The 25,568-nt window shown below is 46.4% G+C and overlaps 1 protein-coding gene across 5 annotated transcripts in view; it reads left to right on the top strand.

The window, feature by feature from the left end:
- Positions 1-25,568, top strand: part of YTHDC1 (YTH N6-methyladenosine RNA binding protein C1) — a 100,650-nt gene that overhangs the window by 43,960 nt on the left and 31,122 nt on the right. For 2 of the 5 annotated variants that reach the window (XM_069743383.1, XM_069743385.1), the window contains 3 exons: positions 653-1,001; positions 5,950-6,039; positions 6,513-6,566. In XM_069743383.1, the coding sequence (XP_069599484.1) occupies positions 653-1,001; positions 5,950-6,039; positions 6,513-6,566 (493 nt within the window). The remainder of the gene's footprint in view (positions 1-652; positions 1,002-5,949; positions 6,040-6,512; positions 6,567-25,568) is intronic. The other 3 variants (XM_069743384.1, XM_069743387.1, XM_069743386.1) reach the window with 2 other exon arrangements.

Below are 25,568 nucleotides of genomic sequence, written 5' to 3' on the forward strand. Positions count from 1 at the left end.
CCCGACTTTGATGCGGGCTCACCGCGGAGCCCTGCATCAAAGCAGGGGATCTGACCTCGGACGTACTATCCCGTCCGAGGTCAGAAAGGGGTTAAAAACGACAGCTCGTCACGCAAAAAAGTAAGCCCTCAACCAACCCCCGGTTCACGAAAAATGGAGATGCTACGGGTATCGAAAAATGGCTCCATTTTTATTTTTTTTTATATCAAAGTTTGGAATTTTTTTTCACCACTTAAATAAAAAATAACCTAGACATGTTTGTCTATGAACTCGTAATGACGTGGCGAATCATAATGGCAGGTCAGTTTTAGCATTTAGTGAACTTAGCAAAAAAGCCAAACAAAAAACAAGTGGTTTTTTTTTTGCAATTTCACCGCACTTGGAATTTTTTTCCCGTTTCCCAGTGCATGACATGCTAAAACCAATGATGTTGTTCAAAACTACAACTCGTCCCGCAAAAAATAAGCCCTCACATAGCCATATTGAAGGAAAAATAAAAAAGTTATGTTTCTGGGAAGGAGGGGAGCGAAAAACAAAAATACCCACGGTCATGAAGGGGTTAATAGAGATGTCATGTATTAAACCCTCACAACTAAAGAATTTTTAATCCATTCCGGTTTAAAAAAAAAACACCTTTTATTCTTTTTGCTAGAAACTAAGGAATGATTCAAGTCGAAGGCAAAGCCGGTCAAGTCGCTCGTCTGATGGCAACTCTGAAGATTATGGGTCAGACAGGGATAGTGGTAGTGGTAGTGAATCATCTGATGAAGATCAAGCAAACAGTGAAAATGAGGAAGGCATGGAAGAAGAGGAGGACGAAGGAGAAGAAGCCGAAGAGGAGGAGGAGGGAGAGGAGGAAGAGGAGTATGGTCCAGAAGGGCGTGAGCGAGACCAGCGAGAAGGAAATGATTATGATACTCGTAGTGAAGCTAGTGACTCCGAATCTGATTCCGCTTCTTTCTCTGATTCAATTCGTTCTGGGTCTGGCTCAGACATTTCAGGTAAGCCAAACTTAATGTGGCATTCCCATCGCTATTTTTCATTTTGAGATAGCATTTGCTGTTAGATATATATCCATGGTTTAAAAGAATATTTGCATTAAGTATATCCGCTGTCTATTTTTACTAACATTTCATTGCGAATGACCTTTTCTTTTGAAGCTGCCACTAACAGGGAATACGGGATTATTTTAAAGGGAACCTGTCACCCCCAAAATCGAAGGTGAGCTAAGCCCACCGGCATCAGGGGCTCGTCTACAGCATTCTGGAATGCTGTTAATAAGCCCCCGATGTGTCCTGAAAGACTTGAAAGAGGTTAGATTATGCTCACCTAGGGGCGGTCCTGGTACGATGGGTGTCGCGGTCCGGGGCCTCCCATCTTCCTACAATGACGTCCTCTTCTTGTCTTCACGCTGCGGCTCCGGCGCAGGCGTACTTTGTCTGCCCTGTTGAAGGCAGAGCAAAGTACTGCAGTGCGCAAGCGCCGGGAAAGGTCAGAGAGGCCCAGCACCTGCCCACTGCAGCTCTCAACAGGGCAGACAAAGTACGCCAGAGCCGCAGCATGAAGACAAGAAGAGGACGTCATCGTAAGAAGATGGGAGGCGCCGGACTGCGACACCCATCGGACCGGGACCACCCCTGGGTGAGTATAATCTAACCTCTTTTTCTCATGTTTTAGGATACATCGGGGATTGGGGGCTTATCTACAGCATCCCAGAATGCTGTAGATAAGCCCCTGATGCAGGTGGGCTTAGCTCACCTTTTGATTTTGGGGGTAACAGGTTCCCTTTAAACACGACCTAGGTTACGACCGTTTAATTAGTGTATTGTTAGAATTAATAGTGCCAAATACTATATCATATCATATAGGGGCTCCGTGGCAAACTTGTCACACTTTATCTCTAATACCTCACCTAACACTATTGGGAAATATTTCAAACCTCGTTTCTTGGAGATGGCAGTGTCCATTTATTTACTTTGCCTAGTTTGTTGGATTCCGGGCCTTTTGTTTTGTAACTACCTAAGCAGGCTTGATTTTAAGATATTATATATATATATATATATATATATATATAACACGCACACACACACACACACACACACACACACACTCCATGCATGAGGGGAAGATTTTGTGTCTTTTGCAGAAAAAATACATTGTTCTTTCAGCTGTTCCAACACCAAAGAAAATGACGACTTTCATTTATTTCAGAATGCAGTAGTTTTTCTGACATTATGTAGCTGTAATTGTTTTACCGTATTTTCCGGCGTATAAGACGACCCCCCCCAACTTTTCCAGTTAAAATATAAAATCTTCTTAAAAGTCGGGGGTCTTCTTATATGCCATGTGTCGTCTTATAGGGCCGGTGACTAATGTGCCTTTTGGGGGGTGGGGGGGGGAGTGGTCCCGATAACGAAGAGAGAGGGGCGTCTCAAAGGAAAGTGTGAGTGAAGTATCCCCCTATTACCTCATTGTAGCAGCGTGGGGTCTCTGTGCTGGGGAGCAGCGGCATATCTTCGTGCAGAGTCGGGGCTCCTCCGGCATTTCCTCAAAGCCTGGAGGCACCGGCAGCTCCATTGCTGCGATGCGGTGGCCTCCGGGAAAATAGCCGCTGGGGAGGCACATACTCAGATTCAGATCTTGTCTCATGAGATCTCGGGACGAGATCTGAATCTGAGCATGCGCCGCCCCCAGCGGTGACCGGTTCCTTTTAGGCTGCAGTTGTGGCCAAAAGTGTTGACACCCCTGCAATTCTGTCAGATAATACTCAGTTTCTTCCTGAAAATGATTGCAAACACAAATTTTGTTATTATCTTCATTTAATTTGTCATAAATGAAAAAACACAAAAAGAATTGTCCTAAAGCCAAATTGGATATAATTCCACACCATACATAAAAAGGGGGTGGACAAAAGTATTGGCACTGTTCGAAAATTCATGTGATGCTTCTCCAATTTGTGTAATTAACAGCACCTGTAACTTACCTGTGGCACCTAACAAGTGTTGGCAATAACTAAATCACACTTGCAGCCAGTTGACATGGATTAAAGTTGACTCAACCTCTGTCCTGTGTCCTTGTGTGTACCACATTGAGCATGGAGAAAAGAAAGAAGACCAAAGAACTGTCTTGAGGACTTGAGAAACCAAATTGTGAGGAAGCATGAGCAGTCTCAAGGCTACAAGTCCATCTCCAAAGACCTGAATGTTCCTGTGTCTACCGTGCGCAGTGTCATCAAGAAGTTTAAAGCCCATGGCACTGTGGATAACCTCCCTAGATGTGGACGGAAAAGAAAAATTGACAAGAGATTTCAACGCAAGATTGTGCAGATGTTGGATAAAGAACCTCGACTAACATCCAAACAAGTTCAAGCTGTCCTGCAGTCCGAGGGTACAACAGTGTCAACCCGTACTATCCGTCGGTGTCTGAATGAAAAGGGACTGTATGGTAGGAGACCCAGGAAGACCCCACTTACCCCGAGACATAAAAAAGCCAGGCTGGAGTTTGCCAATACTTACCTGAAAAAGCCTAAACCGTTTTGGAAGGATATTCTCAGATGAGACAAAAGTAGAGCTTTTTGGGCAAAGGCATCAACATAGAGTTTACAGGAGAAATAAAGAGGCATTCAAAGAAAAGAACACAGTCCCTACAGTCAAACATGGTGGAGGTTCCCTTATCTTTTGGGGTTGCTTTGCTGCCTCTGGCACTGGACTGCTTGACCGTGTGCATGGTATTATGAAGTCTGAAGACTACCAACAAATTTTGCAGCATAATGTATGGCCCAGTGTGAGAAAGCTGGGTCTCCCTCAGAGGTCATGGGTCTTCCAGCAGGACAATGACCCACAACACACTTCAAAAAGCACTAGAAAATGGTTTGAGAGAAAGCACTGGAGACTTCTAAGGTGGCCAGCAATGAGTCCAGACCTGAATCCCATAGAACACCTGTGGAGAGATCTAAAAATGGCAGTTTGGAGAAGGCACCCTTCAAATATTAGGGACCTGGAGCAGTTTGCCAAGGAAGAATGGTCTAAAATTCCAGCAGAGCATTGTAAGAAACTCATTGATGGTTACCGGAAGCAGTTGGTCGCAGTTATTTTGGCTAAAGGTTGTGCAACCAAGTATTAGGCTGAGGGTGCCAATACTTTTGTCTGGCCCATTTTTGGAGTTTTGTGTGAAATGATCAATGTTTTGCTTTTTGCTTCATTCTCTTTTGTGTTTTTTCATTTAAGACAAATTAAATGAAGATAATACCAAAGAATTTGTGATTGCCTGACAGAATTGCAGGGGTGTCAATACTTTTGGCCACATCTGTATGTGCGCACGTTCAGGAAAGTGTGCAGAATTTTCCTTAGAAAATCCGGACTTTTTCCGCAGGAAATCCGCATTCGCTTTTTGCACCTTTTTTTTCCGCGGATTTTTCTCTTTTTTTTCCCGGCGCTTCACAATGGTATAATATAATGGCAAAAACACGAAAAATCCGCAAAATTAATGAACATGCTGCTTTTTTTTTTTTTTTTTTTACCACTATGCGTTTTTTTTTTTTTTGCAGAAAAAACGCATGTGCACAAAAATTGCGAAATGCATTAAAAATGATGGTATGCTTATGTATGCGTTTTAGTGTTTTTCCGCGGAAAACAGCTGAAAAAACACGAAAAATCGTGAGTGTTTGCACATAGCCTTAATATGTTTGCCACTGACTCTGTATGATTGGAGAATTGTACATGGAGCCCTTTGCACGAGACTTGTAGGTGCCGCAGATTGTTCTGCAATAAAAAATTTGCCCATACAATCATTGAGCTCTTGGTTTACTAACCACATTTTGAAATGGCAAATGTAATTAACCATAAGTTTTCAGCGTAATGAGAAAAAAAAAAGGGCAAAAATGAGTTTGAAATATTACGGTTAAAATCGTAGGGGTCATGGCGGTAGACATTCTTGTCAGTAAAAAATGAATTTGCAGAGTTCATTATACTTGTATGGATCCATGCGAAGAAAATAATATCCATGTAGGCTGAAATTGTGAAGGAAAAAAACCATCCCACAATTCTGACATTGTTTTTTGGGAGTTTTTTACGTCATGCCTTGTGTGGTAAGAGCGGCCAAAGCTGTGGAAACATCTGAGCTGGCTGTGCTACACTGTTTGCATGTGTCCTACTGAAGTGAAATGGAGTAACAAATTGTGTAGCACAGTCCACTGTGTTATTTCCGAGGTTTCCAACTTCCGTGGCCAGTACATAGAAATACCCTTAAATTGATGAGCTGGCAATAACAATTATTCTAAAAGGGTTTGTCCAAGCACAATAGATCTCAGAGGATCACTTTATTGGTTCTATTCAGAAAATAATGTGCAGAATGTTATACAATTGTAAAATCATTGGTTGGGACACAGGATAAGATTGTGACAGTCACTTCTTCCTAAGAGAACGCCTAAATGTCATTTTAGCACTTTTTTAATGGTATAATTGTGGGATTGTTAAGTAATAGATGCTGCCATTCACTTTAGTATTGTGGAACAGGGAAAGAAATGTTGAATATATGACCATTTTAGGCCAGAGCTTTACTTTCAAGAATTGAGACTGAATTAATTAAGGTCAGTGGATGTGCTTAGTGAAAAGCTTGTAAGGTTGGCCTTCAGTTTTGGATTAATACCCTGACCCATAGAGGGCTATTTTGTTCTTGTTAAAGCATCCTGCTGAATGTTTTTGAGTTAGTGGTTTATTGCTGTAATGATAGGTTCTGTTTTTCTCCCACTTCATGTGGCGCTAAGGGCTCCCTGCTTGTTTTCTTCATAGTATCCCTTGAAATAAGAATAGACTGCTCTGTTGTTCTTATGTAGGTGATCTTTAGTTTTGTAGGGTGCCATTCTGCTAGAATACCTGTAAGATTGGAGCATGGCTATTGGAGCAGTTAGATCGCTGCCATGCTTACATTATCTTTTCACATATTTTCTAGATCAGAAAAAGAAGGAAAGGAAAAGGGCTAGAGGTATTTCTCCAATTGTGTTTGATAGAAGTGGAAGTTCTGCATCAGACTCTTATGCAGGTATTATCTCTTTCTCAGATCGTTTTTCTGATTTCTTCCACACTGCATTGCTATAAAAAGGAAATAGTAAAGCCAATTGTTGGCATGAGAAATCTTTAGTGGGAAGGCGAGTTTGTTTTGAATGGCCTTTAATCATTTTGTTAGGGATGGGAAGTTTCACTTGTCCGATTTTGTTCGCCTATGGTATTGAGCTGAAATTCACTCTTAATAGTAAAAAAAAAAGACAGGGAAATTAAAAATAAATATATATATATATATATATATATATATATATATAATTTTATTAACCCACTGTTTAAATTTGCGGCAAAAACTTTAAACAGATTGTTCATTCCTATGGTCAAACGTACATATGGATTTTGCAAGAAAAAATTTCTGCCAATTTTTTTTGTTCTGTTTGAAAACAGCTGTCTTGAAAATGTATTTTTTGTCTGAAGGCACAATCTGAATACATGTACTTTGACTAAATGCAGGTTCAGAAAAGAAGCATGAAAAATTGTCCTCCTCTGTTCGCGATGTTCGAAAAGGTATCCTTTCAATTATTCCGTTTCTAATTTTTTTCCCTCAATGGCTTGTCAATGTTATACTCAATGGAAGATTTCAATTTGCCTGAATATTAAATTCTAGACTGATAACCTCAGCTATAATTACTAATTGCAATTATCTCCACTGAAAGAGCAGCCCCTAACAGAATTTAAAATACAATGTTTGAACAAATTTCAATTTTATTTTCCTGGATCCAAGAAGTATCGTTTCTCCTTGCGGAGAGTGACATGTTAAGCGTGTCGAGGTGAGGAGACTTAAAGCCACAATGCTCCTCTGGGAAATATGCAAATTGTCTCTTCAGAGAGGAAGAGGACTAGAACTCTAGTGCCACCTATTGGAAGTAGCAATCCTAACAGTCAATGTCGACTCTTTAACGAGCCTTGTCACATGACGTAGGATAATAGCCAAACCAGAATCTCAATTTGCAGACTGTGTTTCAGGGTACTGCACTGATCAGGGGTAGTACCCCGAAACAGTGTCTGCAAATTGAGATTCTGGTTTGGCTATTATCCTACGTCATGTGACAAGGCTCGTTAAAGAGTCGACATTGACTGTTAGGATTGCTACTTCCAATAGGTGGCACTAGAGTTCTAGTCCTCTTCCTCTCTGAAGAGACAATTTGCAATTTATTTCCCTGTAATCTTTAGTTGTTTTGCATGTTTTAAATGTATTTTGTGGGAGGTAAAAATATATACAAACTTACAGCACCGTAAAACCATTCCTGTGTAGCATTGACAGGAGAACAGCTTCCATGACAGTGTGATCTCTAAATTCTCTACTTTTGCTAAGATTATCAATCTTGAAATGTGTAGTGTATAATGCGAGAACATTTTCATTGTCGGCAAGACCCTTTTCCATACCAGCAATATAAGAAAAGAGTAATCCTAGGGGAGAACAATTTTCCCTTTCCAATGGGAGCAGATGCAGTCACTGCTGATGTGATACATTTGCTTAGAATTAAGCATTTGGACCTATATAGTCATGTCCCCATTTGCTTGTACAGTAAATTGCAGACTTGCAGTATGGCATCTGCACTGTACATTTTCAACAACTGATTATATACTCAGACTTGATGACAGAAGGAGGATTAGAGGGAGCCTGTCACGTTGATAAATGGTATCTGAGCTTCAGGCAGGATATTATAAAGCAGGAGGATCTGATCAGATTGGTATCCATTTTTGTTGGAAAAGTTTCAGCATTTTATTTCTTGAAATCACTTGTTTCTGTGCGAGTCCAGTGTGCGGTCCTTCCCAGTGATGGTCTTCTCTGTGACTGTTCATGCAGAGCTAGCTGCCAATCACTTAGTAGGACCACCCACTGTATGCATGTGGAGCTAGCTGCCAATCATTGAAGAGGACTGCCCACTGGATTCATGTGCATGTGGAGCTAGCTGCCAATCACTGCCGAGGACCGCCCACTGGATGCATGTGCATACACCAGGGATTGCAATGAATAGAACACTAGCTATACTGAATCTTTTCCAACAAAACTCTGTAATAATAATCTTTATTTTTATATAGCGCTAACATATTCCGTAGCGCTTTACAGTTTGCACACATTATCATTGCTGTCCCCGATGAGGCTCACAATCTCGAATCCCTATCAGTATATTTTTGGAATGTGGGAGGAAACCGGAGAACCCGGAAGAAACCCACACACACACTGGGAGAACATACAAACTCCTTGCAGGTGTTGTCCTTGGTGGGATTTGAACCCAGGACTCGAGCGCTGCAAGGCTGCTGTGCTAACCACTGCGCCACCATGCTGCCTGTATAATTCTGCTTCTTTATACCAAGCATACCACGGTGCAGAGTATGACTGGACACGTTCCCTTTGAAACACCCTTTTTTATCAGTGATATAACTAGTCTTTCACTTCATGTAAGTTTTTTGTTCCACTTTATACAATTATTTCCATCAATTATTCGACTATCCCTGCAAGGTTTGTCAGCTGTGCTTACCATGCGAGAACATGAACTTGTTTACAGCCAAAACCTGATTTTTCTCCGATTGCACCCACCTTTTTAAGTTTGTATTTACATGTGGCAGACTTTTCACAGAAATCTCTGACTGACAATATATTCCGCGTGAATGAGGAACAACCATAGTATTCTGATAGAAAACCTCCCCAAAGGCAGTTCTCTTAACATATTATGTCTACTGCCTCAAGAGTAAAATGATTTTAAAGGGAACCTGTCACCTTGAAAAAACGCTAATTACCTTTAATCTGCATGTAAATCGTGCTACGATGGTGCCAGTCTACCCTACAGAGAAGTGTGGCTGCTGAGAAAAGGCTAACTTAAATTCCTCCTGGATCAGCTGGCTGTCAGGCATGGAGTGGTTAGTCACTGCTCACCACAACCCTTACTGTATTGCAAGCACGCACCAGCACTATGACATCTTGTTCGTCACAGGTACTCTGCACTACGAGCTGCCAAAGTGCCCACTAGTGCTTCCAGGTCAAAGTACAGTATAGTCCGCCATGGCAATGCTGCATGCAAGGCATGAATGCTGGCAGCTGCTGAGTGGAAATAAGTTAATTTGCAGCCACACAGCATTGTAATGAAATTTACCTGCAGATGAACACTCTAACTTTGAGCAAATAGCTGTTTTCAAAGTGACAGATTCTCTTTTAAAGGAATATTTTTAAAAAAATAAGGGCCGGTAATACTAAACCCAGTGTGATGTCTTTTTATATGCAGCTTTTGTGAGAAACCCTGATTTTTCATTTTGTTTGTATTTTCGAATACATTAGATTAAGTGTTTTTTCTAATTCAAATTCTTTTTCTTTTCAAATGAATGAGTAAATGATAGTGTTTTATAATGGCTTAAAAAATTGTTGTGCATAAAAAAAAAAAATAGAGCTTAAAGGGGTTGTCCACTACTAGGACAACTCCTCCTTGATCTAAATGTTTGTCCGAGATAAAATAAAGAAAAGCTTATGCTCACCACCTGTGCCAGCGTTGTTCCAGCAGTGTCAGCACTCATGGTCCCAGGGCACTAGTGCAGTTGTTGTGACACGCTAGCCTTGCGCCTAATCTGCGCTGGTGTCACTCTCCTCACCTTCGGACATTTTGAACAATCACAGGAAGAGGAATTCAAGGCTGCAGCTGATCTGACTTTCTCTTCATGTTTAAAATGTCTGAAGGTGGGACAGTGACACCAGTGCTGATTGGGCGCCATGCACCGCGTGTCATACAACTGCATGAGAGCTCCAGGACTGCGAGTGCCGACACCGCTGGACCGGCGCGTCGGGAGGGGAGTATAAGCTTTTTATTTTATCAGGGCCAAATAACTAGATAAAAAAGGGTTTGTCCTAGTAGTGGACCCCTTTAACCCCTTCAAGTCGCGGCCCTTTTTCGTTTTTGCGTTTTCATTTTTCACTTCCCTCCTTCCCAGAGCCATAACTTTTTTATTTTTCCGTCAATATGGTCATGTGAGGGCTTATTTTTTGCGGGACGAGTTGTACTTTTGAACGACACCATTGGTTTTACCATGTCGTTTACTAGAAAACGGGAAACAAATTCCAAGTGCGGTGAAATTGCAAAAAAAGTGCAATCCACACTTGTTTTTTGCTTGGCTTTTTTGCTAGGTTCATTAAATGCTAAAACTAACCTGCTATTGTGATTCTCTAGGTCATTACAAGTTCCTAGACATCTAACATGTCTAGGTTATTTTTTATCCAAGTGGTGAAAAAAAATTCAAAACGTGGCTTTAAAAAAAAAAAAAAAAAAAAAAGTGCCATTTTCCGATACCCGAAGCGTCTCCATTTTTCGTGATCTGGGGTCGGGCGAGGGCTTATTTTTTGCGTGCCGAGCTGACGTTTTTAATGATACCTTTTCGGTGCAGATACGTTCTTTTGATCGCCCATTATTGGATTTTAATGCAATGTCACGGCGACGAAAAAAACGTAATTCTGGCGTTTCGGATTTTTTTTCTCGCTACGCTGTTTAGCGATCAGGTTAATGCTTTTTTTTTATTGATCGGGCGATTCTGAACGCGGCGATACCAAATACGTGTAGGTTTTTTTTTTTTAATTGTTTTATTTAGGATGGGGCGAAGGCTCTGCTACATAGCAGCGATCATCAGATCGCTGCTATGTAGCTGAAATGCAGGTGTGCTGTGAGCGCCGACCACAGGGGGGCACTCACAGCAGGCCGGCATCAGTAACCATAGAGGTCTCAAGGACCTCTATGGTTACCTTCCTGATGCATCGCCGACCCCCGATCATGTGACGGGGGTCGGCGATGACATAATTTCCGGCCGGTTAAATGCCGCTGTCTGCGTTTGACAGCGGCATTTAACAGGTTAATAGCGGCGGGTGAATAGCGATTTCACCCGCCGCTATTGCGCGCACATGTCAGCTGTACAAAACAGCTGACATGTCGCGACTTTGATGTGGGCTCACCGCCGGAGCCCACATCAAAGGGGGTGACACGGCATGCGCAGTACTAGTACGGCGCATGTCGTGAAGGGGTTAATTGAAGTTGAGAAGTCCATGTTCACATCTCATTAAATGGTTACTTACTCTGTCGCCTCACTGGGGGACACAGGACCATGGGTGTTATGCAGCTGTCCACTAGGAGACGACACTATGCATAATCTGAAAAAGATAAACCGTGGCTCCTCCTCTGCAGTATACACCCCTGGACGGCATCAGCCTTCTCCAGTTTTTGCTTAGTGTCGCATAGGAGGCACACCTAAAATTTTTTACTCCCGTTTTTTTTCCCGACGGATTACAGATGAAGAAAAGTGGGACTCCTGTGAGACTCCCGGCATGGCTCCTTCCTCGGCCCACTATTATGGGATGCCCGGTTGAAGTCGAGATGGTATTTCCCCATGTCGCTCCTCCTTCAGTCCCTCGGGTGCTGGTTCGAAGTCGAGACCCCCCCCCCCCCCCCCCCCCTTCCCCAATTCCTTTTAGTTTCTGGGTTGAGGCGAGGCTAAAGTTCCCTGAAGGTACAGCAGCGCCCTCCCTAATCCCCCTCTGGGGGCAATAGGTTGAGACACCTCAGGTAGGGCCTGTACAGGCAGCACTTTGCAGCTCCCAGCAATGGGCCAGCACACTGTGCCTGCATCCAGGGACCCCAGCCCAGCTGCGGGCTCCTGTCGGGGCCGGGGGGAGTGCAGGCAGGTTTGGCACAAGAGAGACACAGGGCTCCCTGCGCCCCTGTCTCTGCGGCAGCACCAGCTCTATACTGCCTCAGGGGACCCCTCACAGGGCTCCCTGCGCCCCTGTCTCTGCGGCAGCACCAGCTCTATACTGCCTCAGGGGGACCCCTCACAGGGCTCCCTGCGCCCCTGTCTCTGCGGCAGCACCAGCTCTATACTGCCTCAGGGGGACCCCTCACAGGGCTCCCTGCGCCCCTGTCTCTGCGGCAGCACCAGCTCTATACTGCCTCAGGGGGACCCCTCACAGGGCCCCCCCTTCCGCTTATAGCTTCACCGCTATACTGCTTTTAAATCCGGGGGGTCCGGTTCATAACGACCCCCTTCCGGACTTCCGCGCCGGCCTGGAGCCTTTCTGGGCATCAGGCATCTAATTTAGGCCGCGGCTTCGACCTAGCTGAAGCTGCCGCCTCCTCTCCGCCCGCCCCCGGATGACAAATATGACACCCTACAGTGTCATAGAGGGGGCGGATCGAGACAGAAAGGTCGCGTTTTTACACAGCTTTGCCGCCTTTTTTCTCAGCTCTCCGCCCCCTTCTCCCCCTTCCTCTTCTCCTCGGAGGCCATTTCTACTGCAGGGAGGATTAACCCTGCATCTGCCGGTCAGCAAGACCAGGCCAGCCAGTCTCCGTGGGGCACAGGACTGTGGATCTTCGGCACTGGACATAGGGGCAAACTGGTGGGGTAAGATCACAGCTGGGTTGTTTTACTCGGCTGTGAATCCATATTCCCTATAAGGCTCCCCTATAGGTTCCTCTGCATAGCTACCCCTGTAAGGTCCTCTGCATAAAACCCTCACTGTCGCCCTGATCCACTCCCGCCTGGACTACTGTAACGCTCTATTAATTGGCCTCCCCCTCACTCGACTTTCCCCTCTCCAGTCCATCCTTAATGCAGCAGCCAGGGTCGTCCATCTGGCTAATCGTTACTTGGACGCGTCCGCTCTTCGCCAGTCGTTACACTGGCTACCCATACATTACAGGATACAATTCAAAGTACTTGTTCTCACCCACAAAGCTCTCCACAGTGCGGCACCCCCTTACATCTCCTCCCTCATTTCTGTATATCAGCCTAACACCACTGCGCTCTGCAAATGACTTTCGATTAACCTCTGCACTAATCCGTACCTCCCACTCCCGACTCCAAGACTTCTCCCGTGCTGCGCCAATCCTCTGGAATGCTCTACCCCAAGATATTAGGACCATCCATGATTTGCATAGTTTTAGACGCTCGCTCAAAACACATTTGTTCAGAGCGGCCTATCACGTTCACTAATCAAAGTTATGTTAGGTTTGTGTGTGTGTAGCCCATTCACTATCCCCATCTATTCCCCAACCCCTGAAGATGGCTGGACCATCATTGTAAATACATCATTGTAAATACACACCTGTACTTTGCATCTCTCCCTCCTCATTGTAGATTGTAAGCTCTCACGAGCAGGGTCGTCTTATTTTGCTTTAATTATTGTATTGTTAACGTCGTTACTTATGACTTTTGTGTTTGAAACTGTTAAACTGTAAAGCGCTGCGGAATATGTTGGCGCTATATAAATAAAGATTATTATTATTATTATAGCCACCCCTGTAAGGTCCTCTGCATAGTCAGCCCTTCTGCACTCTGTGCACTATGCCGGGCTCAAGGTCCAAGAGAACCAGGCAGGACTGCTATTATGCTTTTTGCACAGCCTGCAGGACCGCTCTCCCCAGTGGCAGCACGTACCCGCACTGCCAGGACTGTACTCAGACTACTGTGTCAGAGCCCCAAGAAGCCCCTGCCAATGCTTTGGTGTCTAATGCCACGCCGGAATGGGTCACTCAGATGTCGCAATCTATGACGCAGTCTATAGATAACCTAACCTCCACATTGCTTCAGGCTCTGCAGAGTCATGCCTCGGCTATGACCGTTACTCAGCAAAGGGAGAGCTTGACTCAGGGACAGGACGACCCGGGCACATCCTTGTCTAGGTCAGGACGCAAACGGACCCACAGATCACGTTCATCTGCGTCATCCCATAGCACACGGTCATCCCCTTCTAGGGAGAGACACCGTAGTTCCAGGTCATCTAGACCGTCCCCTTCCAGGGGCAGACGATGCAGATCTCCACAATTCATGACCAGAGAAGGCCTCCGCCCCAGCTCACCCAGCAGAGGACACCTCAGTGATACACAGGATTCGGAAGGCATCTGTAACTCTGACTCAGACAAGGAAACTGAGGGGTCCCTGATCCCAATCTCTCCTAGCAATACAGCGCTAGTTGAGGACTTAATATCTTCCATCGGGTGCTGGACATTTCTGATCCGCCACCAGAGGCCCCAGAACACAAGATTTCCTTTGAAGGACCTCTGAAGCCGCCTAAGGTTTTCTCTAACTATCCAGAGTTTAAGGCGATCCTTAAAAAGCAGCTCTCACAGCCTGAGAAAAAATTCGCTAATCGCAAATATCTGGAGGCGAGGTACCTCTTCCCGCAGAAGGATACCAAGGAATGGACAGACCCACCCGAAGTGGACTCCCCAGTCTCTAGACTAGCAGCACAGACCCTCCTTTCACTGCCAGATAGCTCAACCCAGATGCAGCAGACCAGCAGGCAGAACGCATGGCTCGTTCAATTTTCGAGGCTGCAGGGGCATCCCTGGCTCCCGTGTTGGCTCCCGCGTTCGCTTCAGTTAGGGCTGCCAAGGCGCCTGGGCCAAAAATTTACAAGCTGGCCTCCAAGCATCCGCTCCTGAGCTGACGGACCAAGCGGTTCAAATAGCAGTCGTAGCAGATTGCATGCTTCATGCAGCTCTGGATTCAGCAAGGGGTGTAGCGGGGATAGCATTAAATGCCATCACAATTCAGCGTATCCTCTGGCTGCGGTAATGGAAAGCGGACGCAGCCTCAAAGTCCCTCACGCACCTCCCCTACCTCAGTGGGTGACTTTTTGGTGAACAGTTGGACATGATGATATCCAACGCCACCGGGGGTAAGAGTACCTCTCTTCCCCAACTGAAACCTAAACGCACTTACATAAAGCGTAACCAAACTCGATTCCGATCATTTCGGAATTCTTCGGGCTGGTCTGTCTCGCGTCCAGCACAAAATCGTAACCGTTCCCCACGCAGGGACAAGTCACGGTCGACGCAAAGGTTGGACAAGACCTGGCAGTCAAAAGCAGCCCAGTCTAAGCCCAGAGGAGGAAAATCTCAGACTTTCTCCTCATCATGACTCACGGACTCCGGAAGACACCACACCCGTAGGCGGCAGACTTTTGCTCTTTCATCAAGTCTGGCTGCCTTATTACAGAAGACAGGTGGGTCAGGGAACTAGTGTCTTCTGGATACAAGATAGTTCACCTCCAACCCACCGGACCGATTCTTCCTCTCTGTCCCCCCAAAACCAACAACCAAGGCTCGTGCCTTCCAACAAGCCAAGCGGTCTCCTCGCTTTTTCAAGCAGGAGTCATAGTACCGGTCCCCACGGCTGAGCGCTTCTGAGGGTTCTACTCCAATCTATTCGTAGTCCCTAAGAAAGGAGGCAGCGTGCGGCCCATAATGGACCTAAAACCACTCAACAAATATGTACAGGTCCGTCACTTCCGCATGGAGTCCCTTCGGTCCATCATTGCGTCCATGGAGAAGGGAGAATATCTCGTCTCCATAGACATACAAGACACATACCTGCATATACCGATTGCACCTGCCCATCAAAGATTTCTCAGGATCGCAATCGACCAGGACCACTACCAGTTCGTGGCTCTCCCGTTCGGTCTCGCCACAGCTCCCAGAGTGTTTACCAAAGTCATGGCAGCCACCATGGACGTCCTGCACTCCAGAGGCATAGTAGTCGTTCCATACTTGGACGATCTACTCGTCAAGGCTCCCACCTTCAAGGACTGCGAGATCAACGTCTCAATCACAATCGACACTCTGAGTCGCATTGGCTGGTTAGTCAACTTACAAAAGTCATCACCAACCCCGAGTCAGTCTCTGACCTTCCTGGGAATGCTATTCAACACCTCCAGGGGTCTAGTGCTCCTTCCCAAGGACAAGGCACTGGCTCTCCGCCTAGGAGTTCGCACCCTCCTCCGCAAACCCCCTCGATCTCTCCGGTTTGCTATGAGAGTCCTCGGCAGGATGGGGGCAGCAATAGAAGCCGTCCCATTTGCCCATTTTTGCCTCAGGCCTCTCCAACTAGCCATCCTCAAGTCCTGGGCCAAGAACCCTTTCTCTCTCGACAGGGAGTTCCGGCTAACGTCGTCAACCAAGAGGTCCCTGCACTGGTGGCTCAAGCCAACCTCGCTAACAAAGGGGAAATCCTTTCTCACAGGTCAATGGAAGGTTCTAACCACCGATGCGAGCCTGACGGGTTGGGGTGCAGTGCACCTACACCACAGGGCACGTGGTCCCCAGTGGAAGCGACCATGCCCTTCAACATCCTGGAAATTCATGCCATCCTCCCTGGCATTGAGGGCTTTTCATCACTATGGCTACGTTCACATTTGCGTTGTGCGCCGCTGCGTCGGCGACGCAATGCACAACGCAAATAAAAACGCACCAAAACGCATGCAAAAACGCTGCGTTTTGCGACGCATGCGTCGTTTTTTGCCGAAATTTGGACGCAAGAAAAATGCAACTTGTTGCGTTTTCTTGGTCCGACGCTTGCGGCAAAAAAGACGCATGCGTCGCACAACGCAACAAACAAAAACGCATGTGTCCCCCATGTTAAATATAGGGACGCATGCGTCGCCGCTGCGTCGCCCGACGCAAACCCTATGCAAACTAGCATAACGCTAGTGTGAACGTAGCCTTACTGACAACCTCTCACATCAGAATACAGTCGGACAATGCCACGGCTGTGGCATATGTGAATCACCAAGGGGGGACCCGCAGTACCCAGGCGATGCGAGAAGTGTCACATATCCTCCACTGGGCAGAGGATACAGGGTCGGTTCTCTCGGCGGTCCACATTTCAGGTGTGGACAACTGGGAAGCAGACTTCCTCAGCCGACAAGGAATAGACTCGGGAGAGTGGTCTCTCCATCCCGAAATTTTTCGCCAGATCTGCCATCGCTGGGGGACCCCGGATGTGGACCTAATGGCATCCCACTTCAATGCCAAGGTCTCCAACTTCATGGCCAGAACACACGATCCGCGGTCGCTTGGAGCAGACGCTCTGGTTCAGGACTGGACCCAGTTCCAGCTTCTGTACATTTTTCCACCTCTCCCCCTGATATCCAGGGTGGTGAGGAAGATCAAGCAAGAGGGAGTTCCAACCATCCTAATCGCACTGGACTGGCCCAGATGTACATGGTACGCTGACATCGTACAACTTATAGTAGACGCCCCTTTGGCGTCTCCCCGACCACCCCGATCTTCTATCACAAGGCCCGTTCTACCACCAGAACTCAGGGGCTCTCAATTTGACGGTGTGGCCCTTGAGACCTGGGTTCTAACCCAGGCAGGGCTCTCACCGGACATCATTGGAACCATGATCAGGGCACAGAAGCCAGCCTCTGCCAAGATTTATTACCGTACCTGGAAAGCTTTCTTTACCTGGTGCGAATCTCGTGGCCAGACCCCACTCTTATTCCCTTCCCAAAGTACTTGGTTTTCTCCAATCGGGTCTGGAGGCCAGGCTGTCCCTGGGCTCACTTAAGAGCCAGGTGTCAGCTCTCTGTGCTTTTTCAAATGCGCATTGCTACCAAGCCGCAAGTAAGGACTTTTCTTCAGGGGGTTTCCCGATTGATTCCCCCCTACAGACGACCACTAGAAACTTGGGACCTCAACCTGGTCCTGACAGCATTGCAGGAACGACCCTTCGAACCCCTTAAGGAGGTCCCGCTCCGCCTTCTGTCCCAGAAGGTGGTTTTCCTGGTGGCAATCACCTCGCTATGCAGGGTGTCTGAACTGACAGCACTCTCCTGCAGACGGCCCTTCCTAGCCTTTCACCAGGACAAGGTAGTTCTCCGTACGGTCCCTTCCTTCCGAAGGTTGTGTCCCACTTCCACCTCAATGAGGAAATTTCACTGCCATCCCTTTGTCCGGTCCGGGTTCATAGAGTGGAGAAGGCTCTGCATACGCTTGACCTTGTCAGGGCATTGTGTATATATGTGTCTAGGACTGCGTCCTTCCGGAGGTCTGATTCTCTTTTCCTTCTTCCGGAAGGCGGCCACAAGGGTCTGCCAGCTTCCAAAGCTACCCTTGCCAGGTGGATCAAATCCACCATACAAGAGGACTACCTCCTTAAGAATTCTCCTCTTCCAACTGGTATTACAGCATACTCTACACGGGAGGTAGGGGCCTCCTGGGCCATTTGTCACCAGGCTTTGGCACAAGAAGTGTGTAAGGCGGCCTCTTGGACTAGCCTACACACGTTTACTAAACACTACAGGGTTCATACCCAGTCCTCAGCGGACGCGAGCCTGGGTAGATGTGTTCTGCAGGCGGTGCACCAAGTGTAGGGGCCTGTCTGCACAATATTCGTCCATTGCTTCCCACCCAGGGACTGCTTTGAGATGTCCCATGGTCCTGTGTCCCCCAATGAGGCGACAGAGTAAAGGAGATTTTTGTGTACTCACCGTAAAATCTCTCATCCTCTAATTGGGGGACACAGCTCCCACCCTGTTGCCCTTTCCGGGCCGTTGTTACTGTTGAGTTCTCATTGTTTTCTTGAGCTCGTACATAGTTGCCTTCTTATAGGCATGGTTATGTTATTCATGTTACGTTCTTCCTAATGCTTTTGCACAAAACTGGAGAAGGCTGACGCCGTCCAGGGGTGCATACTGCAGAAGAGAAGCCACGGTTAATCTTTTTCAGATTATGCATAGTGTCGCCTCCTAGTGGACAGCAGCATAACACCCATGGTCCTGTGTCCCCCAATTAGAGGCTAAGAGAAAGAGATTTTACGGTGAGTACACAAAAATCTCCTTTTTTGCTGTGTTTTCTCGGAAAGCTATTAACATGCAGATATTGGGTAAATCTGCAAGTTAATAGCGTTACTAATGCCTGCACTTGGCCGAACGCTGGTGTGGGAGAAAATGATTCTCCCTTACAGCATTCGTTTTCAGTCAGGGGGGGCGGCAGTCAGTTTTCAGTCGTCGCTCTGCATTGAAGCTGGATGTCAGTCAGTGCTAAGCCACAATTAGGCTATGTGCACACGTCAGGATTTCTTGCAGAAATTTCCTGAACAAAACCGGACATTTTCTGCAAGAAATCCGCATGCGTCTTTTGCCGATTCTTTGCGTTTTTTTCCCCCCAGAGGTTCCCAATGCAATAATATAGTGGGAAATCCGCAAAATTAATGAACATTCTGCGTTTTTTACCGCAATGCATTTTTTTCGCGGAAAAAAGCGCAACATATGCACAAAAATTGCAGAATGCATTATAAATGATGGGGTCCATATGTATGCGTTTTTATAACGAAAAAACGCGAAAAATCATGTACGTGTGCACACAGCCTTACAGCCACCGCTCTATATACTCAGAGCCAGTGACTGAAATCCAACCACATGGTGGGGGAAGAAGTAAAGTTAATTTTCTACCCGCAGCGTTCGGCTAAGTGCGGGCGTCAGACAGGTTAATAACTTTATTAACCTGCAGATCCATATCTGCATGTTAATAGCGTTATTTTCTGGTGACAGGTTCTCTTTCAATGATTACCTCTGACCGATGTCACTGTTGACCAAAGCTCCTGATGTATAACATGTGGTGTAACTTTTATTGGATGAAATGGCAAAATGTAGTAATCTTTCAATAGTGGGGTTTTGTTTTTTCTTCTGCTGGAAATACTGAAATTTTGGCATCAAAGTGCAGAATAAAATGTGCATATTTTTCCCATTCATTAACCCCTTTCTGACCTCGGACGGGATAGTACGTCCGAGGTCAGATCCCCTGCTTTGATGCGGGTTCCGGCGGTGAGCCGGCAAGGTCAGAGAGGCCCAGCGCCTGCGCACTGCAGTACTTTGCTCTGCCCTCAACAGGGCAGACAAAGTACGCCTGCGCCAGAGCGGCGGCGTGAAGACCAGAAGAGGACGTCATGGAATGAAGATGGGAGGCACCGGAACCGACCGGAGACACCCATTTGACCAGACCGCAGCGGGACCGCCCCTGGGTGAGTATAATCTAACCTCTTTTTCTCCTCTTTCAGGTTACATCAGGGGCTTATCTACGGCATTACAGAATGCTGTATATGGCCCTGATGACGGTGAGCTTACCTCACCATCGATTTTGGGTGTGACAGGTTCCCTTTAACCCCTTCCCGACCCATGACGCCACGTAGGCGTCATGAAAGTCGGTGCCATTCCGACCCATGACGCCTATGTGGCGTCATGGAAAGATCGCGTCCCTGCAGGCCGGGTGAAAGGGTTAACTCCCATTTCACCCGATCTGCAGGGACAGGGGGAGTGGTAGTTTAGCCCAGGGGGGGTGGCTTCACCCCCTCGTGGCTACGATCGCTCTGATTGGCAGTTTCACTTTCAACAGCCAATCAGAGCGATTTGTAATATTTCACCTATTATAACGGGTGAAATATTACAATCCAGCCATGGCCGATGCTGAAATATCATCGGCCATGGCTGGAAATACTAATGTGCCCCCACCCCACCGATCGCCCCCCCAGCCCCCCGATCTGGCCGGTACACTGCTCCGGCTCCCCTCCGTCCAGTGCTCCGCTCCCCCCCCCCCCCCCCCCCCGTGCTCTTGTCCGCTCCCCCCCGTGCTCCAATCACCCCCCCCCGTGCTCCGATCACCCCCCCTGCACTCCGATCCACCCCCCCCCCCGGTGCTCCGTTCCACCCCCCCGTGCTCCGTTCCACCCCCCCGTGCTCCGTTCCAGCCCCCCCGTGCTCCGTTCCACGCCCCCCGTTCTCCGTTCCACCCCTCCCGCGCTCCGATTCCCCCCTCCACCCCCCCCACCCCCACCCCACCCCATCATACTTACCGATCCAGCCGGGGTCCCGTCCGTCTTCTCCCTGGGCGCCGCCATCTTCCAAAATGGCGGGCGCATGCGCAGTGCGCCCGCCGAATCTGCCGGCCGGCAGATTCGTTCCAAAGTGCATTTTGATCACTGAGAGATTATATCTCAGTGATCAAAATAAAAAAAATAATAAATGACCCCCCCCTTTGTCACCCCCATAGGTAGGGACAATAAAAAAATAAAGAAAATTTTTTTTTCCACTAATGTTAGAATAGGGGTAGGGTTAGGGCTGGGGTTAGGGTTTCGGTATGTGCACACGTATTCTGTTCCTCTGCGGATTTTTCCGCTGCGGATTTGATAAATCCGCAGTGCTAAACCGCTGCGGATTTATGGCGGATTTACCGCGTTTTTTTCTGCGCATTTCACTGCGGTTTTACAACTGCGATTTTCTATTGGAGCAGTTGTAAAACCGCTGCGGAATCCGCACAAAGAAGTGACATGCTGCGGAATGTAAACCGCTGCGTTTCCGTGCAGTTTTTCCGCAGCATGTGTACAGCGATTTTTGTTTCCCGTAGGTTTACATTGAACTGTAAACTCATGGGAAACTGCTGCGGAACCGCAGCGTTTTCCGCAGCGTGTGCACATACCTTTAGAATTAGGCCATGTGCACACTGTGCGGATTTGGCTGCGGATTGGCCGCTGCGGATTCGCAGCAGTGTTCCATCAGGTTTACAGTACCATGTAAACATATGAAAAACCAAATCCGCTGTGCCCATGGTGCGGAAAATACCGCGCGGAAACGCTGCGTTGTATTTTCCGCACCATGTCAATTCTTTGTGCGGATTCCGCAGCGTTTTACACCTGTTCCTCAATAGGAATCCGCAGGTGAAATCCGCACAAAAAACACTGGAAATCCGCGGAAAATCCGCAGGTAATACGCAGTGCCTTTTACCCGTGGATTTTTCAAAAATGGTGCGGAAATATCTCACACGAATCCGCAACGTTGGCACATAGCCTTAGGGTTAGGGTTGGAATTAGGGTTGTGGTTAGGGGTGTGTTGTGGTTAGGGTTAGGGGTGTGTTGGGGTTAGGGTTGTGGTTAGGGGTGTGTTGCGGTTAGGGTTGTGATTAGGGTTATGGCTACAGTTGGGATTAGAGTTAGGGGTGTGTTGGGGTTAGTGTTGGAGGTAGAATTGAGGGGTTACCACTGTTTAGGCACATCAGGGGTCTCCAAACGCAACATGGCGCCACCATTGATTCCAGCCAATCTCGTATTCAAAAAGTCAAATGGTGCTCCCTCACTTCCGAGCCCTGACGTGTGCCCAAACAGTGGCTTACCCCCACATATGGGGTACCAGCATACTCAGGACAAACTGCGCAACAATTACTGGGGTCCAATTTCTCCTGTTACCCTTGTGAATCTAAAAAAATGCTTGCTAAAACATAATTTTTGAGGAAAGAAAAATGATTTTTTATTTTCACGGCTCTGCGTTGTAAACGTCTGTGAAGCACTTGGGGGTTCAAAGTGCTCACCACATATCTAGATAAGTTCCTTGGGGGGTCTAGTTTCTAAAATGGGGTCACTTGTGGGGGTTTCTACTGTTCAGGCACACCAGGGGCTCTGCAAACGCAACGTGATACCCGCAGACCATTCCATCAAAGTCTGCATTTCAAAAGTCACTACTTCCCTTCTGAGCCCCGACGTGTGCCCAAACAGTAGTTTACCCCCACATATGGGGTATCACCGTACTCAGGAGAAACTGGACAACAAATATTGGGGTCAAATTTCTCCTGTTACCCTTGGGAAAATAAAAAATTCTGGGCTAAATAATTATTTTTGAGGAAAGAAAACGTATTTATTATTTTCACGGCTCTGCATTATAAACTTCTATGAAGCACTTGGGGGTTCAAAGTGCTCACCACACATCTAGATAAGTTCCTTTGGGGGTCTAGTTTCCAAAATGGGGTCACTTGTGGGGGGTTTCTACTGTTAAGCCACATCAGGGGCTCTGCAAACGCAACGTGACGCCCACAGAGCATTCCATCAAAGTCTGCATTTCAAAACGTCACTACTTCACTTCCGAGCCCCGGCATGTGCCCAAACAGTGATTTACCCCCACATATGGGGTATCAGCGTACTCAGGAGAAACTGGACAACAACTTTTGGGGTCAAATTTCTCCTGTTACCCTTGGGAAAATAAAAAATTGCAGGCTAAAAGATCATTTTTGAGAAAATAATTTTTTTTTTTTTTTTTCATGGCTCTGCGTTATAAACTTCTGTGAAGCACTTGGGGGTTCAAAGTCCTCACCACACATCTAGATTAGTTCCTTTGGGGGTCTAGTTTCCAAAATGGTGTCATTTCTGGGGGATCTCCAATGTTTAAGCACACAGGGGCTCTCCAAACGTGACATGGTGTCCGCTAATGATTGGAGCTAATTTTCCATTTAAAAAGCCAAATGGCGTGCCATCCCTTCCGAGCCCTGCCGTGCGCCCAAACAGTGGTTTACCCCCACATATGGGGTATCAGCGTACTCAGGACAAACTGGACAACAATATTTGGGGTCCAATTTCTCCCATTATCCTTGGCAAAATAGGAAATTCCAGGCTAAAAAATCATTTTTGAGGAAAGAAAAATTATTTTTTATTTTCATGGCTCTGCGTTATAAACTTCTGTGAAGCACCTGGGGGTTTAAAGTGCTCAATATGCATCTAGATAAGTTCCTTGGGGGGGTCTAGTTTCCAAAATGGGGTCACTTGTGGGGGAGCTCCAATGTTTAGGCACACAGGGGCTCTCCAAACGCGACATGGTGTCCGCTAACAATTGGAGCTAATTTTCCATTCAAAAAGTCAAATGGCGCGCCTTCCCTTCCGAGCCCTGCCATGTGCCCAAACAGTGGTTTACCCCCACATATGAGGTATCGGAGTACTCGGGAGAAATTGCCCAACAAATTTTATGATCCATTTTATCCTACTGCCCATGTGAAAATGAAAAAATTGAGGCTAAAAGAATTTTTTTGTGAAAAAAAGTACTTTTTCATTTTTACGGATCAATTTGTGAAGCACCTGGGGGTTCAAAGTGCTCACTATGCATCTAGATAAGTTCCTTGGGGCGTCTAGTTTCCAAAATGGGGTCACTTGTGGGGGAGCTCCAATTTTTAGGCACACGGGGGCTCTCCTAACGTGACATGGTGTCCACTAAAGAGTGGAGCCAATTTTTGATTCAAAAAGTCAAATGGCGCTCCTTCCCTTCCAAGCCCTGCCGTGCGCCCAAACAGTGGTTTACCCCCACATATGAGGTATCAGCGTACTCAGGACAAATTGGACAACAACTTTCGTGGTTCAGTTTCTCCTTTTACCATTGGGAAAATAAAAAAATAGTTGCTAAAAGATAATTTTTGTGACTAAAAAGTTAAATGTTCATTTTTTCCTTCCATGTTGCTTCTGCTGCTGTGAAGCACCTGAAGGGTTAATAAACTTCTTGAATGTGGTTTTGAGTACCTTGAGGGGTGCAGTTTTAGAATGGTGTCACTTTTGGGTATTTTCAGCCATATAGACCCCTCAAACTGACTTCAAATGTGAGGTGGTCCCTAAAAAAATGGTTTTGTAAATTTCGTTGTAAAAATGACAAATCGCTGGTCAAATTTTAACCCTTATAACTTCCTAACAAAAAAAAATTTTGTTTCCAAAATTGTGCTGATGTAAAGTAAACATGTGGGAAATGTTATTTATTAACTATTTTGTGTCACATATCTCTCTGGTTTAACAGAATAAAAATTCAAAATGTGAAAATTGCGAAATTTTCAAAATTTTCGCCAAATTTCCGTTTTTATCACAAATAAACGCAGAATTTATTGACCTAAATTTACCACCAACATGAAGCCCAATATGTCACGAAAAAACAATCTCAGAACCGCTAGGATCCGTTGAAGCGTTCCTGAGTTATTACCTCATAAAGGGACACTGGTCAGAATTGCAAAAAACGGCAAGGTCTTTAAGGTCAAAATAGGCTGGGTCATGAAGGGGTTAAAGAGAGACACAAAAAATGCGGACAATGCTAACTAGTGCGCATCCTCTAAGGCAGGGGTCCCCAACTCCAGTCCTCAAGGCCCACCAACATGTCATGTTTTCAGGATTTCCTTAGTCTTGCCCAGGTAATAATTGCATCACCTGTGCAATGCAAAGGAAATCCTGAAAACATGACCTGTTGGTGGGCCTTGAGGACTGGAGTTGGGGACACCTGCTCTAAGGCTATGTGCACACGTTGCAGATTTGGTGCAGAATTTTCTGCACAAAATCTGCATCTCCTGGCAGAAAACGCAGGTGCAGATTTGATGTGTTTTTGTTGCCGATTTGGTGCAGATTTCATGTGTTTTTTTTACCGCTGCGGATTTCTATAATGGAAGGGTGCAGAAATGCTGCAGATCCGCACAAAAGTGACATGCTCTTTCTTTCAATCCGCTGCGTTTTCCATGTGGAATTTTCCTCACCATCAGCATTTTTTTTTTCCTATTGATTTACATTGTACTGTAAATCACTTTGCGGATCTGCAGCGTTTCTGGAAAAAAACATCCGCAGTAAATCCGCATCGTGTGCACATAGCCGAATAGTGTTGTTTTTGTTTTAAATTTACCGTTTGTCAAATTAATGACACCCAATCAATACACTTTTGTGCACCAGAAGTTTATACTTCAACATGGCTTATGAATGAATTGTCTGCATCTTAATGTCCATGTATATCAAATTCATCTGAAATGGCCAGAAACTGGAATGATGTTGTGTGCCCCTTCCCTCAGGCTCTGGAATAACCTTTAGGGTATGTGCACACGTTGCGGATTCTCTGCGGATGCGCAGTGTTTTTTGAGGTGTAGAAACGCTGCAGATCCGCTATTGATTTACAGCCCAATGTAAATCAATGAGAAAAAA

The sequence above is a fragment of the Ranitomeya imitator genome, chromosome 1 (genome assembly GCF_032444005.1).
Source record: "Ranitomeya imitator isolate aRanImi1 chromosome 1, aRanImi1.pri, whole genome shotgun sequence".
NCBI lineage: Eukaryota > Metazoa > Chordata > Amphibia > Anura > Dendrobatidae > Ranitomeya > Ranitomeya imitator.